At 44.9% G+C, this 17,943-nt stretch overlaps 1 protein-coding gene across 3 annotated transcripts in view; it reads right to left on the bottom strand.

Annotated features, from left to right (window-relative positions):
- The window catches only part of ADCY8 (adenylate cyclase 8), a 225,559-nt gene that overhangs the window by 7,659 nt on the left and 199,957 nt on the right, over positions 1-17,943 (bottom strand). For all 3 annotated transcript variants that reach the window (XM_059165609.1, XM_059165611.1, XM_059165610.1), the window contains 2 exons: positions 13,415-13,573; positions 5,530-5,676 (listed from right to left, as the gene is read on the bottom strand). In XM_059165609.1, the coding sequence (XP_059021592.1) occupies positions 5,530-5,676; positions 13,415-13,573 (306 nt within the window). The remainder of the gene's footprint in view (positions 1-5,529; positions 5,677-13,414; positions 13,574-17,943) is intronic.

Genomic DNA, 17,943 nt, shown 5'->3' with positions numbered 1-17,943 from the left:
TAGTGTGTGAGGCTGGGAGGGGTCACCTCTTTGTAAGAGATGGCCCCAACCAGTCAGTTTGATTCTCCATGCTTGGCGCAAAATAAAGCTTTGCTTGACCTTCACTTTGTATCAGTCTTGTTCCTTTGATTACAGACTCAACAATAACCCACACCCAACCCTTCGGAAAATCCTTAGCTCACCTTCAAAGATATCCAGATTCTGACTGTTTCTCACTACGGGCCCCAAACAGGTCACACATCCATGAAGCCAGCCCTGGGTGGAGGATGTAGGTTCAAAACTCAAACCTCCCTGGCTCCCAGGGCTAAGCTCTAACCTCTGATTCCCCTATGTTGGTAGGGATTTAGATACAACTTTTGGTTTTCCAACTCTCTGTCTCCCTTTAAGCCTATAATATGCTCAGGGGCTCATGCCACAGGTGGGTCAGACAAAGAAGATGAGATGGGTTTTCTACACACGACTTGCTACAGGGATCCTCTCAAAATTAATCTGGAACTAAGAAAATGTGAAAAATTCCAGCTGGAGAGAAATTCTTCTGGGAAACAAGGAAAACACTGCAGGTGCTTTTGTGATTTGGTTTGGGGTGTGTGCCTGTATATGCGTGTGTGTGTGTGTGTGTGTGTGTGTGTGTTTATAGCCTGATTCACAGATGAAGCATGCTTTGTTTATTATTTTTGTTTCTTGAGCTAACGTGAAGCCACTGTTCTGCCCTGGTGAAGGTTCCACCAACCACACCCAGGAAGGGAAGTGGCTGGAGCAGCCTGCATGTCCTTAGCCTGGGATCATGTCTGACATTTGCCCTTGCACACAACCAAGCAGGTTTGGTCTCTTAGCAGCCCTGTGGCTGTTAAAATATTATCTTAGGGGATCTTGGCATATCTTCGGTTGTCCCTCTCCCTCCCTCTGCCTCCTTATAATTGCCTTTCCCCAGCTTCCTAGAGGGAAGGGAGCTCTTCTTTCCTCTTCTCTTGGAATGACTTGGCCACGGGCCAATTTCAGGCTCAAACAAAGCTGCCTCCTCCTCAGAAGTCAATCAGAAGGCAGCAAGAGGCTTCATTATTTCGACGAATGTCCCTGCAGCAAAAGTATCTGCCATATAGCTAAAAGCATCTGGGGACATAACATGGTTTCTAATCAACCCCTTTATTAATTCACTCATCCGCATGGAGCACTGAGATGTGGGAGCACACTTTGGCCTTCAACAAGCAGGGGCCATGGGACAAGGAGGCCCAACATGGGGTTATTTCAAACCCAGTTCTGGAGCATGCAGTCCATGAAATGTTCTGCTTTCCTCTGAGCCAAGAAAGAGTGTCTCATGCTCTCAGATTCCCGTGGTACTTTTATCAGCAAGAAGAGCAGCGTCATTACTAAAGTCAGCACCAGGGCATCTGGCTGCAGCTTAGCCAGGGCAGAACGTGGAGGTCTCTCTTGACACAAAGGAAGAAGGCAAGTCTGGGTGTCCTGAGGACTCATGTGGGGAAAGCTGAGTGCTTAGGGTTGGCAGGCCAGGGAACTTTCCTGCTGACTGCATACTCTTCCCTCTTCCTCTGCCCCCTCTCTTTTAATTCTTCCCATTTCCTCCCCTTCTTTCCTTTTAAAAATTTTTTAAATTTAAAATTTAATTAGTTAACATATACTGTATTATAATTAGTTAACATATACTGCATTAACATATACTGTGATTCATTAGTTGCTTATAACACCCAGTGCTCATTATATCACACGCCTCCTTCATTCTCCTCACCCAGTTACCAATGCTCCCACCCACCTCCCCTCCAGGAACCCTGCTTGTTTCCTAGAGTGAAGAGTCTCTATGATTTGTCCCCCTCTCTGATTTGGTCTTATTTTATTTTTCCTTCCTTTCCTCTATGTTCGTCTGTTTTGTTTTTTAAATTCCACATATGAATGGTCACAAGGTATTTGTTGTTCTCTGACATACTTCACTTAGTATTATGCTAAGCTTCATCTATATCCTTGCAAATGGCAAGAGTCCATCCTTTTTGATGGCTAAGTAATATCCCACTGTGTATGTGTGTGTGTATATATGTATATGTATATGTATATATGTGTGTGTGTGTATATATATATATATATATATACATATATATTTATGTATATTCATCAGTCAATGGACATTTGGATTCTTTCCATAGTTTGGCTATTGTGGACATTGTTACTATAAACATCGGGTTGCAGGTGCCCCTTTGAATCACTCTGCTTGTATCTTTTGGATAAATACCGACTAGTGTAATTGCTGTGTCGTAGGGCAGATCTGTTTTTAGCGTTTGGTGGAAACTCCATATTGTCTTCCAGAATTGCTGTGCCGGTTTGCATTTCCCACTACAGTGGAAGAGGGTTCCCCTTTCTCCACACCCTCCCTTACATCTTCTTTTCGATTCTCCCTCTCATCTCTGCCCTCTTCTCTTCTCTCACTGCTCTCCAGTTCCTCCCTCTCCCCTCCTCCTGGTCTAAAACCCAGCTCCAGGACCAATCTTCCCCTCCCCTAGCCAATCCAACTTCCCTCTGTAAAAATCCACCTCTGCTACTAGGGGCACTGTCTTATTTTTCTAAGACACGAGGTGTCTACAAATTGGGGCACGGAGAAGGAAATTTAGTTCATATTTATTTATTACAATTTGAAAACATGCTCTTGAGTACTTTTGGGAGATAAGGGACTATAGAGTTTAAAATAAAACTGCCCGATGGCTCAACCATCAGACAGTTAAAAAAAAATACAGCTATCTTATTATTATTTTTTAAATTTAAATATGTGTTTTGGATTACATTAGTTTATCTTCACCTTGCTACTTTCCAGTTTGTTTATGTCCCCTATTAATTGATTGATTGATTGATTGATTTATCCCTTTAGCAAATACTTAGTAAGCATCTGTTATGAACATCTTCTATGTTCTAGGCACAGTGCTAGTCCATGAGGACTTAACAGGTTACATTAGAGTATGATTTCTACCTTTATGAGTGTATGGCCTGTCACAAAGAGATGGAATAAAGGAACTATTATCATGGAATCACCCTCCACTCTCCACAATGCAAGGCCTCTGTATGAGTACACTTAACCGCTGACTTTGCGAGTGAAGGTGAGTCAGTGGTCTTGTCCCTCACTAGACTGCGAGGCTATGGAAACCAGGAGTGACCGTGTCTTATTTATCTTGATCCTCACTTCCATCCCTAGAGCAACTAAAATGATCACTGTTGCCTTTTTGACTACAGAACTAGAGCCATGAATGCCAGTTAATGGTTAAAAACCAAAACAGTATGGTGGACCTGGGTTCAAATGTTGGCAGCACTACTTAGTGGTGGCAAAAGCCTGGGCTGTCTTGGTGTCAGTGTTGCTTCTTTATAAAACAAAAGCTAATAATTCCTACCTTGTGGGTTTTGTTGAGGGAGAAGTAAAAACTGAATGCTATCTATTGAAATTGCTTTGCATTTGTGGCAACACATGGTAAACACCTATACTAATAAGGTGGGTTTCTTTCCCAGAACTTAGGGACTAGTGGGGGCTGCAGATCTGTGCACTGAAGGGTTTCAGGCTCCATGATGGAAAGTTTCAGAGTATAAGTTTTTCATGGAAATAGGAGTGACAACATTTACAAGGCTAGAAAGGAGATTAGAAGAGGTGTAAGCACTAGAGAAGGTATTTGAAAGGAGTGTTCAGTATTAGGTTTTCTGCCGGCCGTGATATTGAGGGAAACAGGACAGAGTATGGTAAGGATGGCATAATTTTGGAGCAGAAAGAGCAGCGTGTGGAATAGCCAGGTGGGCATAATGGCTTGTAAGCAGCTGGTTGGTGGGAAGGGGGCCAGGTGGCATGCAGTGGGAGGAAAGGCCAGAGAGGGTACAGGGTTAGCAAGTGCAAAGCCTCAGGTGACCTATGAGGAGCTGACAAACAGAACCACTGACGGGCTTGAGGTTTCAAAGGGATGTGAAGAGATAGTCATGCTTTTGGTGATGGCTTAGGTAAGGTGCAGGAAGGGGCAGCTAGAGAATGCTGCAGTCGTCCAGGGAAGAAGTAAGATGGGTAAGGAAGATGTGGTCCATATACACGATGGAGTATGATGCCTCCATCAGAAAGGATGAATACCCAACTTTTGTAGCAACATGGACGGGACTGGAAGAGATTATGCTGAGTGAAGTAAGTCAAGCAGAGAGAGTCAATTATCATATGGTTTCACTTATTTGTGGAGCATAACAAATAGCATAGAGGACATGGGGAGTTAGGAGAAGGGAGTTGAGGGAAATTGGAAGGGGAGGTGAACCACGAGAGACTATGGACTCTGAAAAACAATCTGAAGGTTTTGAAGGGGCGGGGGGTGGGAGGTTGGGGTACAGGTGGTGGGTATTATAGAGGGCACGGATTGCATGGAGCACTGGGTGTGGTGAAAAAATAATGAATACTGTTATGCTGAAAATAAATAAATTTAATTAAAAAAAAAAAAGAAGTAAGATGGCCAAGAGCAAGAAAAGGGCAGTACTGATGCTGATGAAGAGACAGACCAAAGAGCCATCAAGAAGGAACCCACAGAACTCAGTAGCTAAATGGAACATGGGGCTCAAGGGAGCGGACATTGAATGAGTCACTAATGCTCTTCGTGCCCCATCCACATCTCCATTATGGGGTCATTCTCAAGAATGCCATCAGGCCTGGCTGCTGACAATGCACTGCTGCACCCTTTTTTGGAGAACTGCCTTGAGTCATTGAAAACCCCCTTGCTGGAAATGCCTGGGAAGTGAGGCAACTTCCTCCACCAAGGGGAAGCCCACAGGCAATGGCTGACAAACATAGGTGTACACTTGGCCCCCTTGCCCCAGCGTGAAACAACCCTGTGGTGTCACTTATGCTGCTGAGCTCCCCAGGGATCAGGCTAGGAGGCTAGACCTCCGCCGAATCCCATCTTTGCATGGCCTCTTCCTTAGCATTTTCTCGATGAATCACTTCCCTTCTCAGGCCTGGGCAAATGGATAGACAATGGTGCCCTACTTGAAGCTAGAAGATGGGGGTGGCAGAGGATCCCTCTGCCAAGTCTGTTCATGTAAATACAGTGCAGTATAAGTATATCCGCCTATGTCATGTGTTCTTTACACTCATGGAGCCTAAAAGGAGAAAGCACTATCTGGAACATGTGCATACTTGTATTTAGGTCTTTGACCAAATGTGAATTGATGGCTTTATCTCTGGCATTTAGAGGAGATGGAGAAATATCCCTATAAGTCCCAAGTCTGCGATGCCAGTGTCTGTGTAGCAGTGGCCTCCAATCAAGTGCTGGTTTTGCCATTTGATGGTGGTTTTCCATTGGGTTAGATCGCCCTGCCTCACTGAGACTACTGATCTCGATTCCCCAAATGGAAAAACAATGGTGTTTATCTCACATGATACTTAAATTAGCTAATACATGTTTGTGTTCATACTGCAGCCTGTGGTTCTCTGAGTACAAGCTATTGCCACAGCAAACGTGATGCTAGGACAATAGTGATGCCCACTGGGGACTGTAGGTTTCTGAGGCTTTGATTTACCTCATCAAAGTCAGCAATGATTTCATTCAGCAGGCGCAGGCACTCCACTCCTTGGTTATTCATTTCAGTCTGAGAGTAAAAGTCTGCAAACCCCGGGATTGAGGCAAACATCACCCCGACGGCATCATAGGATTGAGAATACAGCTCCTGCATGGGGAGACACACAGAGGGAGCCAGAAACGGTCATCAGCGGTGAGGGTCTGTGGTGATGCTCCCCCATGAGCATGTGCACCTGCACCCACGTACAGGTGTCCACGGAGAGGACAGAGAATGAGGCTCTGACACTGTCATGTCAACACGGTAGCCACATGTCCTGGGGCCATTGACAATTCATGGTCTCCAGCCATGGCTAGGCCATGAGTTCTGATTGCAGATCCTTTGTCCTTGGTCTGTTTCTTCTCTGTTTTCCTAGCAATGAGTCTAAACCCTCACCATTGTCCCTAACTTCACTCCCCACTCGATTCCTTTCAAGAAATGATCTCATCTCTTACCTCTGTGGCAAAAACTAGGGCTCTTGGCAGTGGCCCAGCTCTGTTCCAATACTCATACTTGTGCCTATGTTCATATTTATTTTCATTCCTTCTGCTTCCGTTGCAGACAGTGCATTCTCCTTCTGCTGAAGGTCAACGTTTCTACCGGATGTCTTGGCAGCTCTTGCTTCTAATTTCTTCAGCAACTTCCTCCTGCAGTGATCCTTTTCTTTACTCCTTCTCTTCCTCCACCTCTTTCTCCTCGGCACCCCTCCCATTTTCAAATGTCCCCCATATGGAATACTATGATGGGCCCTGGAACCTGAACACACCTGGAGCCACCCACCCATCTCTTCTTCTCTTTGTGCAAACTTCCCAAGCGAGTTCCCTCCATTGCCTCTCCCTATCCTGGCGATGTTCACTCACTCACATGTCAGGCTGAGATGAAAAGACTCTGGAGTGGGTTAAACTGCCAGCCAAAGTGGAATAGGTATCCTTTCATGCCTTCTGTGCAGGCCAGTGGGGTCATCCCTCCCAAGACCACGAGTCTTGGACTTTTTCCTTGTTTCAGTGATGCCGCCTATGTGTTCCTTATGTCTGGCTCCTTCAGAGATGCCTTTTTTGGGGCTTATCTTCCATCGGAAATGTTGATGATGGCTGTCCTTGACCCACAGCCAGGTCCAGAGTTCACACTCTTACTCGGGCCATCATGTTTACTCTTAACCTTTCTCTGACATTCAGGTGGGACAGCCTCTGAACTCCTGTCTTCAAGTCAGCTCCCACTCTTGGGCTTCCAGCTACTGGACCCCAAGCTGGGTTGGTCCTCAAGCTATAAATGCCACACCCAAATGCTTCTCCTCTCCACCTAAACCTGCCCCCTCATGCTCTTGGTGGGTGGCACCAGTGTCTCTGAGTCATCAAGGTTAGAGACGCGCAGAGATGCCTTGACACCTTCTTCTCCATCATGTCCAGATTTAGTAGATTGCCACCTTCTGCTGGCTTTCTTTTTGTCTCAGATATTTTTTCTGCCCCTCCTGCCCAATGGCTACCCATCTTCCTCCCCACACTGGGTTCCTTGACTTGTCTTATCCCATCCCAAAGCATGTTTCCCATGGTGGCCACAGTAATTGTTTAAAGACAGAATATTGACCATGCCTCCTCCCATTCTTAAAACCTGCCAGTGGCCCACAACTGCCCTCAGGATGAAGCTCAAACACCATGCCCTAGCCACCACCTTTCTCTTCAGCCTCATTGCCTGTGATTCCCTGCATCGGACCTCATGTTCCAGAAACAGCGAAGCATTGTACTCCCACGTACTCACCGTAGTAGATCCTGCAGGTTTCCTGACTGATGGTTTCTATCCCCCAAGTCCAGCTGTGGGCTCTTGCGTAGCTTTGCATGGAGCTTTTCTCCGACCACTAGAGGGCACTCTGCCCCCGCGAGCCGCGGGCTCACCGCTCCAGGAAGTTAATGTCCCTGGGGAGCTGCTCTCAACCACTGACTGATGGCAATCGTCTTGTGGTCCTCCGCTCCTTCACTCGTTGGGCCAGGCAGCTGTGAGGTATGCTTTTGACTTGTCCCTGAATTCCCAGTGGGATTGAGCTGCAGTCGCCCACAGAGGAACCTTGTCTGATAGTGCCGCATTTAGCCCTTCTCTTGCTTCTCATTATCCTGCCTGCCGGGGCTTCCTGGAACCACCTCCAAGTGAAATACTTTCACTCAAATCCTTGTCTCAAGGACTGCTTTTGGAATTGCGCACGTGTGCGCGAGCGCGCGCGCGCGCGCGCGCGCGCACACACACACACCCACACCCACACACCTCACACTTCAATGCTTTGATTCCTACCGTCTGCCTCTTCATTTAGTGTGAATTCTGTGAGGCAAAGACCCCATGCCATTCACCATAGTGCCCTCTAATCACCCAGTTCATATTTTCTGGAGGCCTGCACTATCAGGCGTACTGTCTCTTGCATCTGGTACAAGGTAAATGCTCTAACCTGTTGAAATTAATGCCTCCCTGGTCTTTGCAGGAAACAATAAAGTTAACCAAGTGCTTTCATATGAATTCAATGATTTAATCCTTGCAATGATCCTGTGAAATAGGCACTGATTCTTATTGCCACTTTACAGATAAGGAAAATGAGAGAGAGATAGAGAGAGAGAGAGGGAGAGAGATTGAGGAGTTAAACTGTTGTTTTGTTCTAGATCATACCATTAGCAGTGGAAGAGCTGGGGTTGGAAGACCTCAAGGACCCTCCTCACTCTGCACACTTGGGCTCTTCTTCTCTGGCTTTCATGCCCTTGGTCTGAGAAAGATAGTGTCCCTGATTCAAATCAATCAATCTTGGGCTTCAAGTGTGGATGAATCTGAGTGAATACTTTCATGAGTCCTTGTCCAAAAGAGCACAGGCTGGTGGTGACTCGCTGCACGGAGTTGGGCTGGGCAGGGTGTGAGGAGAGCAGATTGTGGCCAAGGAGCTGAGCCATGGCACCTGGCTTTCTAAGGGGTGTCCATTCACCTTGGCCTTGAGCAGTGGAGTGATACCCCAGAAGGAGTGATACCCCAGAAGGAGACTTACTCTCTGTTGTATCTGACTCCTCCAACTGGCTGTGATTTGGAGCACAAAAAATCCAGTTGTTACATATTGTGTTAATTTGTTCAGGCTACCATCACAAAGTGCCACAGACTGGGTGGCTTAAACCCAGAAATTGATTCTCCCACTGTTCTAGATGCTACAAAGTCTAAGATCAAGGGTCAGCAGAGCTGTTTTTTCCTGTGGGCTCTCTCCTTAACCTGGAGATGCCATCTTCTTCCCATGTCCTCACATGATCTCCCTTCTGCTTGTGTGTCCTAATCTCCTTTTACAAAGACACAGTCAGAGTGGATTAGGGCCGTGCCCTAATGGCCTCATTGGAATGTAATTACCTCTTTAAAAATCCCATCTCTAAATACAGTTGCATTCAGAGGTACTGGGGGTTAGGACTTCGACATATGAATCGGGGGAGACACAGTTCGGCCCATAACACTCATTATTTCTATTTTCTGTTTAAAACAGAGAGAAAATAGAAAACCCTACCAGCGCCTTCTGAAATCCAGTCTGTAATGACCCAGTGGGCCAGCTTGCCTCCCACTTCTGCCTGGTGATCTATAAATGCCACTGGGATATAAAGGCGGGTCTCCAGGGGTTTCTCATCAATCATTTATCTGCCTGCGTCTTCTCACAAACCCTAGCTTCTCCCAGCCTCCTCTTGGTTTTTCTTTCTCAGCTTCTGCCGACAATCAGAATGTTCCAATTGCTTATATAACACAAACAATGCTAATAATGTCAGCTACATCTATGGGGAGCTTCCTGTGTGACAAGCCTTACACAGAAGGCTGCACACACATCACCGTGTTGAGTGCTCACAAGCCCAGGACTTAGATATAGTTAAGATCCTGGTGTGTACTTGAAGGGAAACTGAGGCACATAGCCGTAGGTAATTTACCCAAGACCCCCGGTTAAGAGACGGAGGTGGAATTCATCCCCTGCCCAGGCCGTCTGACTCCAGAGCCATGCTGCCACTGCTGCTATTAATGTCAATAAGCAGACACCAGGGCTGCAACCACCACCCCAATAACAATACTTATACTCAGGGTAATGCCTATGAATAAATATCACTGGGACTGGAAACTGGATCTGGTAAGTCCTTCTGAATGGATGGTTGATTTGACATGCGGTGTTGGGGTTCCTGGAGCATAAACTTCAAGACCTAGGACCTGAGTTCAGATCTTGACTCTGTTGCATCCTATTGGAGTGGGTGGGAGGAGTCTCAGTCCTCTTTGTCTGATGCTAACTGGTGAAGAAAGTGGCTATAAGGTACAAAATCTAGGACAGTGGCCTTTCAAGTGAATCAGATGGCATATCTATACTGAACCCACCTTGCTCTGGGCTGCATTGAGCACTTCATGTGTTCTCCCCTTATTTAATTCCCACATCGACTCAGCAAGGGCTGTATTATTTGCTGTGAATCAGATGAGGAACTCAGAGAGGCTGGGTAAGCTGCCCTAGGTCACACAGCTAGTTAATAAGAAAGATGGACTTTGTGTGCACACAAAGGAGGTGAGGGGTTGGAGGGGGCATGGAAGAGTGCCAGCCACCTGCCTACACCTTTAAAGACAATCCCATTGTTCAACACTCCCCAGTCAACCACTTTGGGTATGCCATCTGTTTCTTGCTATTTTGGGCTCAAAGAACATAAGAGCACTGTAAACTGGGGAGGGATTGATGAATATAGAAAAGCTATTATTGTTCTATCGTCCTCTGGTCTGGGCTTCATAGAGGATGTTGAGCATATGCACAGTCCCTGTTCTGCCCAGATATCAGGATGAAGACTCAGTCGGTTCTTGGCTCAGGGCACCCAGGCCTGTCTGGTTCCAGGTCCTCGGTTTCTTATACTGAGTTAAGCCACCTCGCTGCAAGGGAAGAACAATGTCTGAGGCTGGTTGACTTTAGTAGCCTCAGGTTTCTGTGAGAACATCACTGCCTTGAAGAGACCCTCCAGTGTCAACCCCACCTCCTTCACCTACTCTGTTTTCTTACTCAACTTCTTCTGTCCACCAAGGACTAATCACGACTGGGCACTATCGTGTATATTTATTCACATTCATGTCTATCTGTCCATGAAAATGCATGCTCCATATTGGCAAGGAGTTTTCTTCTTCTTTGTTCAATGTTTGATCCCCAGGATCTAGAACAACACCCGGTACATGGTTTCCCTCAATAAATACATGCTGAGTGAATGAGTGACTGAGTGTATGAGACACTGAGTGGGGGATTGGGATTGCAAAGGAACAAAAAGATAATCGTGGCTCACCTTTATCAAAAACAATAGCAACAATTCAGTGTGCTCCTAAAATGGGCCAAGCACCATTTAGATGCTTTATGCATAATTACTCATGGAAACATTGTAGCAATTGGACCAAGTTGCAAAAGACTGTTACTTTGTAGGTGAGGAAAGTGAGGTCCAGAGGGATTCATCCCTTGCTCAGTTCCAGTAGTAGGAAGAGGAGATGGGATTGAATCAAGGGCATCAGGCTTTTGAGAAAACCACACAGCCTGTCTATACTGACCCCACTGCACCAGGCTGTGCTGGGCCCTTAATGTGTTCTTTTTCAATTGAGTTTTCACACTAAATTCAGCAAGAGTCTCACACTGAAGTCATGAGGAATTATTTCCTCACGAATCTGATGAAAAAAAAAAATGAGTTACCCTAGGTCACACAGCTGGTGAGTGACAGAGAGGGAATGTGTGCTGTATGCACTTTGCGGCACCCAGGACACCTGCTATCATTAGTATTCATTCTGCAGGTCTTCGAAAAGCTACAAAGGGCAAGTGGGCTTCCTGGGACTCAGCAATAACCTATTCAACACTGATGACCCAGTCCAGGGGCCTCAACCGTGAGAAAGTCCCTGCCCTGGGTTGGTGAGCACTAATCTAAACCAAAAGTCCATCAGACTAGCAGAAGCTGCCAGAACCTTTGTGGGGGGACATAGCCAGAACCAACCGGACAGTGTGTCCCAGGGGGCAAGGCTCTGTCCACGACCCTGTGTTCAGATGGTTTGAGTCAGTGTTTGTCACTGCTGCCCCTTCTCTCCCACTCATGCCCTAACAGCAACATGGGACAAAACGCAAGACTTAGCTCTTCAGTTGCACAAACGTGGGTGTGATTCAAGCTCAGTACTCACCACCTCTGTGTTCTCACTTCTCAGAGCCCCACTTTCTTCTACAAATGGGGATAATCATTTACTTGTGAGCAGTGCTGTGGCTGCAAACTCACAATGTCCAGACCTGAGCCTTGCAGCGGTTCATATCGTGGCTCTGATTTGTAGCAAGAAGTGGAGCTAAGGAGGCCTCTCACAAGAACAAACCAGGATGTTGGGAGTTCCTGCAGGTGATAGCTTTCCTGCCTCGGCCTGTGTCACCCCTTCTCATGTTACTCTGTCTGTCTGTCTGTCTCTCTCTCACACAAACACACACGTACACACTGATCTTGCCAAACCCCAGAGGCATGGTTGGGGCAGTGCAGCACAGAGGCAAGGAATCCTCGTGGCTGGATTTGACTCACAATATCGCTTACATACAGGGAGGCACGTCACGGCCCTCTCTGGGGCTCTGAGTCCTCGTCAATAATATGGGGTGATGAACTCTCCTCTTAAAACTGTAGCTAGAACGAAAGATATTTACTTCAATGGCCTATCTCAGTACCGGGCATGCAGCAGGTGTTCTGTAATGGTTATTTACAGGGTGAGCATTCTCTAGGCTATGTCAAAACTTTGTGGTTAAGCCTGGTCAACTGTGAACTATTTAAGTATTTAAAACCTGAAATATGAATCTCAGATCTGTGCCCCTGAAACCACACATTATGTGTTAATAAAAAAATAAAACCCCAAGTAAGCATGACAAGACATTGGATTGAACATGTCTTCTATGATTAAGGCTGACCCTGTCATTTATTTTGCTCAGTGGAGGTTCGGCCTAGATCACAGCTGGTGACCTCAGCATCTCTGGGTGGTTTCCTTTCTTTCAGGATAAAGCCAGTATACTCCTGCTCTTCCCTCTGGTCCCAGATATCGCATTGTTTGGGTGTTCTAATTGAAAAGCAGCTTTCTTTTCATTTCTCTTCTGGCTTTTCCTCTGAGGCCTCCAGGGTTTCACCTGCTCCTTTTGGTGGTCATGGTGAGTGCACAGCAATAGTCTCTTTGATTTCTTTGATTCGTCAAGAAGTTTTTGCAACAAAGCCCTGATCTTAGGGAGCCTTGAGAAAAGCAGGCCTGAAGCTGATTCCAGAGAACCTCCATCTGTCGAGGAGGGTGGGCAGTGCTTGGATGTGCATCCAGGACACCTCCAGGGTCCTAGTGCATCAAGATCATTCAAGCGCAGCTTATTCATTGCCTTTACTTCTCTTCCACTGATCTTGCTGTGGTGGCTTGGGTGGGAAATGGACCCTGGGGGGAGGGGACTTCTCCTAGTTCTACCCTCAGGCAAGGTTCACAAACCCAAATGTCTTCAGCTGATCAGCAGATAACGTCAATGGTAACATCTTACCCACAGAGTGAGAAGACACTGGAGAGCTGACTCCATGGAAACACATAAAGGCATGAATAAATGCATGTAAAACTCAAATTTCAATCCATTCTCATGATGGAGCTCGCATGAAGTCCATCTTACAGATGAGGTACCCGAGGCTGGAGAAGTCCTGCATAGACTTCATGGTGCTAGGCAGTCTGGGTGGCCTGGCACTCTTGGGTAGCATGGTCTCCATTCTCCAGGGCTCATGCAAGGGCAGGGGGATTCTCCCAGAGCTCGGGACCAGTGTGTCCAACTGCACCCCTCCCACCACCACTGTTCCTCCCAGCTGGACAAGCCTGGGCTCACCTCATTGTCTCTGTCTTTCTCCAGGAAGTGGCGGGCCACGTGGCTGGGTAGAATGTTCCGGAGCATGTTCTCATTGTGTTCCCTTAGCTCCTTCATCTCATTGATCTCCTCTTTGGCCTGTACTCGCCAAAGGAAGTCAAGGCGGGCTGTGTACTCTAGCTGTTGTGTGTGGGAGAGAAAGAGAAGGAATGGGTGAGCTCCCGGGGTACAGGCTCAGGCACACAGGGTGAGAGGGGGAGAATGCTTCTGTGGAACCCTTCACAAACAAAACAGAGCCTCAGCTGAACATGCTGGGGGCATTTTGCCCAATGCCAAGAGATTGGAGGGTGACTCGACTCCACAGGGCTGTGGACCTTCCCTTCCTACCATTAAGACACCTATGATTTTGTGATTGTGTGACTCTCTGGGGATGACTCTGTCATCTACTAGATTATAGGTGCTGTGAGTTCAGGAGTCCCTTCATCTGCTCAATGATCTCCTTACCATGGAGCACCATGGCAGGCACATGGGAGGTGCTCCATCAGTATGTGTGGACTCCACAAGTAAATTCTGATAATGAGGCTGGCCAACACATAGATGGTGGTTGCTACATACCAGCAACATTTATTGTCTATTTGAAACAATAAACATCCATTCATTCCCTTCATCACACAACAGCCCTGATGGGGAGGTATCATTATCAACCCTTATCTTATAGATGAGAGAATCAAAGCGAGCAGGGTTGAGTGACTTGACCAAAATCACACACTCGTGAGTGGGGAAGTCAGGGCTGGAACGAACTCCTGAGTCTGAGCTCTTCATCACGAGGCAAGAAAAAGAAGTGAATGAGAGCATCATGGATTCTAAGTTGAGAGACAGATGTGGCTTAGGGTCCTGGTCCCACATTCAAACGTTGTAAACTGGACTCGTGACTTTATCACGGATTCTTTATCTCTACAACTGGGATGAACACCCATGAGCATGTGGGACTGGAAGGAGAATTATTTAGGGGGTTATAGAGAGGGCACGTGGCCCACAGTAGGTCCTCAACATACATTGTTAGCTTCCCCACGTCTTAGTTTCCCTGCACTGGAGAGCAGACAGCTTCCTTTTAAAGAATCTCTTAAAGCATATTTACCACAGTTTGGGGATACCATTATTTCCAACTCTTTTTTTTTTTGTTTTGTTTTGTTTTTTAGAATTTATTCATTTAGGGATGCCTGGGTGGCTCAGTGGGTTAGAGCCTCTGCCTTCAGCTCAGATTATAATCCCAGGGTCCTAAGATCGAGCCCCTCATTGGGCTCTCTGCTCAGCGGGGAGCCTGCTTCCTCCTCTCTCTCTGCCTGCTTCTCTGCCTACTTGTGATCTCTGTCTGACTTGTGATCTATCTGTGAAATAAATAAATAAAATATTAAAAAAAAGATTTTATTCATTTATTTGTCAGAGACAGAGAGAGAGAGAGAGAGAGAGCGCACAAGCAGGTGGGGGGAGGGCAGAGAGAGAAGCAGGCTCCCCTCTGAGCAAGGAGCCTGATGCGGGGCTTAATCTCAGGACTCTGGGATCATGACCTCAACCTAAGGCAGATTTTTAACTGACTGAACCACTCAGGTGTCCCTATTTCCAAGTCTTTTTAACTATTGAAATGGGCAATATGTTGTGCGGCCAAACATATGATGCGATGCCTTGAATTCAAGGGTTTAAAATATTCAGCTAGTTTCTTTCCTTTGTCTTACATGAAAGTCTCAGGGGGTGGTAAAAATATGGAAAGACAGAGGCACAAGATTACCCCTTCAGCAGAATTTGTAATAGCAAAAGCTGGAAACAACCCAGGTGTTCATTTTGTTGGCTGAAGAAACTATTGTATATGACTACAAGGAAGAAAAAATGAAGGAAAATGATTTCTCTATACTTTGATGAACTAGTCCCCAAGGTAGAGAAAAGCATGTAGAATATTCCACCTTTGATCTACAAAAGGATTGTCTATGTCATGGATGGAACTGGAGGGGATTATGCTAAGTAACAGAAGTCAGTCAGAGAAAGAAAAATACCGTATGATTTCATTCATAGGTGGATTCTGAGAAACAAGTCAGATGGAAGTATGGGAGGGGAAGGAAAAATAAAATAAGATGAAAATATATAGAGAGGCAAACTTTAAGAGATGCTAGACTATAGGAAATAAACTGAGGGTTGCTGGTGGGGAGGGGGGTCAGGGGATGAGGTAACTGGGGGATGGGCATGAAGAATGATGTAACGAGCACTGGGTGTTATATACAACTGATGTGTCTCTAAATTCTACCCCCGAAACTAATCACACACTCTATGTCAATGAAATTGAATTTAAATAAATAATTAAAAAATAGAAAAGGGGGCATTGACTTCTCTCTCTGTCCACATGTATATATTTTCTTTACTTATTGAAAAATAGAAGAATAAAAGGTCAAACATAAAAACTCATTACCGAAGAGAGGAGGAAGGGAGGGAGTAGAGTGGAGAAATAGGGATAGAATTTAAAGTTTTAAAATTAAATCTTGTTTTATAAACTTGGCTGTTGAATTGTGGAAACATTTTTCTTAAGTACAAAGCTAAACAGATGTTTAAAAAAAAAACTCGGTAAGAAAACAGACAGAAGACAAACAGATGAATCTATACATATAACCACACCAAGGGGAAATATTCCAAATGTCTTTAACATAATAATTTGATGACCCATTTGTAGAAGGAAATATTCTGAGGATAAAAAGAACTCAGAAAGAATCTCAAAACCATTTACAGCAATTGTATTGTTGGTGGTAGTGTCTATCATTACTCTTAGACTCCTGGAAGTGAATTACAAGATGAAGCAAATAGGTAATTGGATTGGTGTCACTGAGACCTGGTATTTCTGGGAAGGGAAAAAGGATACGCATATCTAATGATGGATCTAAGCCAAAAGTCAATAAGTGTCACTATGAACTCATGGTATGTACATATTTCCTACCTTGGCCCACTGATAAAAAAAAAAGCCTAGAAATAATGAAAATCTAGTAGTAGCAGACACTCCCAGCATCTAGATTGTGGTTTCAAAACATCAATTCTTACTAAAATGACCTCACACTCTTTGCAGAAATGGCTGAAGTTTAGGGCAGGAAACATACGATCCTGGACCATTTTTTTTTTTCACATCAGAAAGTAAGAACATCCCCAGAGATGATGGGGGTTGTATGAACAGGCTCCCATGTGTCAAAGATGTGACAAATCAAGCTTTAATAAGGATAGTGATTGCAATGGATTGAAACACAGGGACTCTGGTAGCATGCATCAGTTCACAATGACACTTAAGACACACGACTGCATTGATCATCTCTGGATGGTGCTTAGGGACAGACTGACTGGGAAACTTACAGGGAATGCAGTTACAGGGAAATAATTAAGCATTTATCCTGCCTTTGCCTTATGAGCTGTACCTGGAGGTACAGCTGTTGAATTGTATTCTCCAAACTGTATTCTGGCTAATGACTTACAGACTATGGATAGAATCAAGCTATTACCACCTATAGAATTAATGAATAGAGGCTATTCTTATCAATAGCTAGCTGCTAATAGAAAAAAAAAAGATAAGCAGATATTACATGGCTGTTAAAAGTAACTCACAAAACCAGCCAACAACGTATTTTTTTTTTCTCACCAAGTTTCTAAACATAACTACCAACACAGGAAAAACAATGGGCAGAGGAATCTGTTAAAAGCTCGGAGAGATGCAATCAACAAAGTCTAAACTGGGAAGCATTATAGAAGTCGGATGACTTTCACAAAATGTTGCCAGAGAGAAAAGATGGAGAGTAATCTTATAAATTAACAGACTTAAGAGATATCAACCAATGGCAATACACGGATTTTATTTATGTATTTGTGACCCAAATCACATAAACAAACTTAAAAATATAATTATGAGCCAATTAAGAAATTGAAACAGTGCCTAGAGGCTTGACAATGTCAAAGAGACACCATTTTCTTTTTAAAAGTGTCTAATAGCATTGTGATTAGGTTAAAATTCTCTATCTTGATTGGATGCATACTGAAGCATTTGCAGATGAAATGACAGAACATCTGGAATTTGCTTCAAAATAATTGGGAAGGAGTGATGAGAAAAATGAATAGGGAGGTAGGTGAGAAAAGACACAAGAGTTAATGATTGTTGAAGTTGTGAGACTACTATGCACTTCATAAACTTTTATATATGTTTGAGATTTTCCATAAGATCAAAAAATGATTGGAGGCAGCGGGTTGCTGAAGAGAATGCCGGTCTTGCCCATTTTGCTGTGTGAACTTGGGAAAGTCATTCCACTTCTTGTGTTTTGGTTCTCCTTCTAAAAAAATTAAGGATAATAGTCTCCATGATGTCTAGTTCAAGAGGCACAGATTATTATATGGATCTATTATATGGGCCAAATTACATGATGCATGCAAAAAAATCCTGAAATGTCTAAATTATAGATTTATAAGATACTACTGCAACTTAAGGCAGCAGGGGATAAGAGCAGATCAAGGCTGTGCATTTGCTTTTTTCCTTC

Source organism: Mustela lutreola, chromosome 3, assembly GCF_030435805.1.
Source record: "Mustela lutreola isolate mMusLut2 chromosome 3, mMusLut2.pri, whole genome shotgun sequence".
In the NCBI taxonomy this organism is placed as follows: domain Eukaryota; kingdom Metazoa; phylum Chordata; class Mammalia; order Carnivora; family Mustelidae; genus Mustela; species Mustela lutreola.
This window is presented reverse-complemented; position numbering and strand designations above follow the sequence as displayed.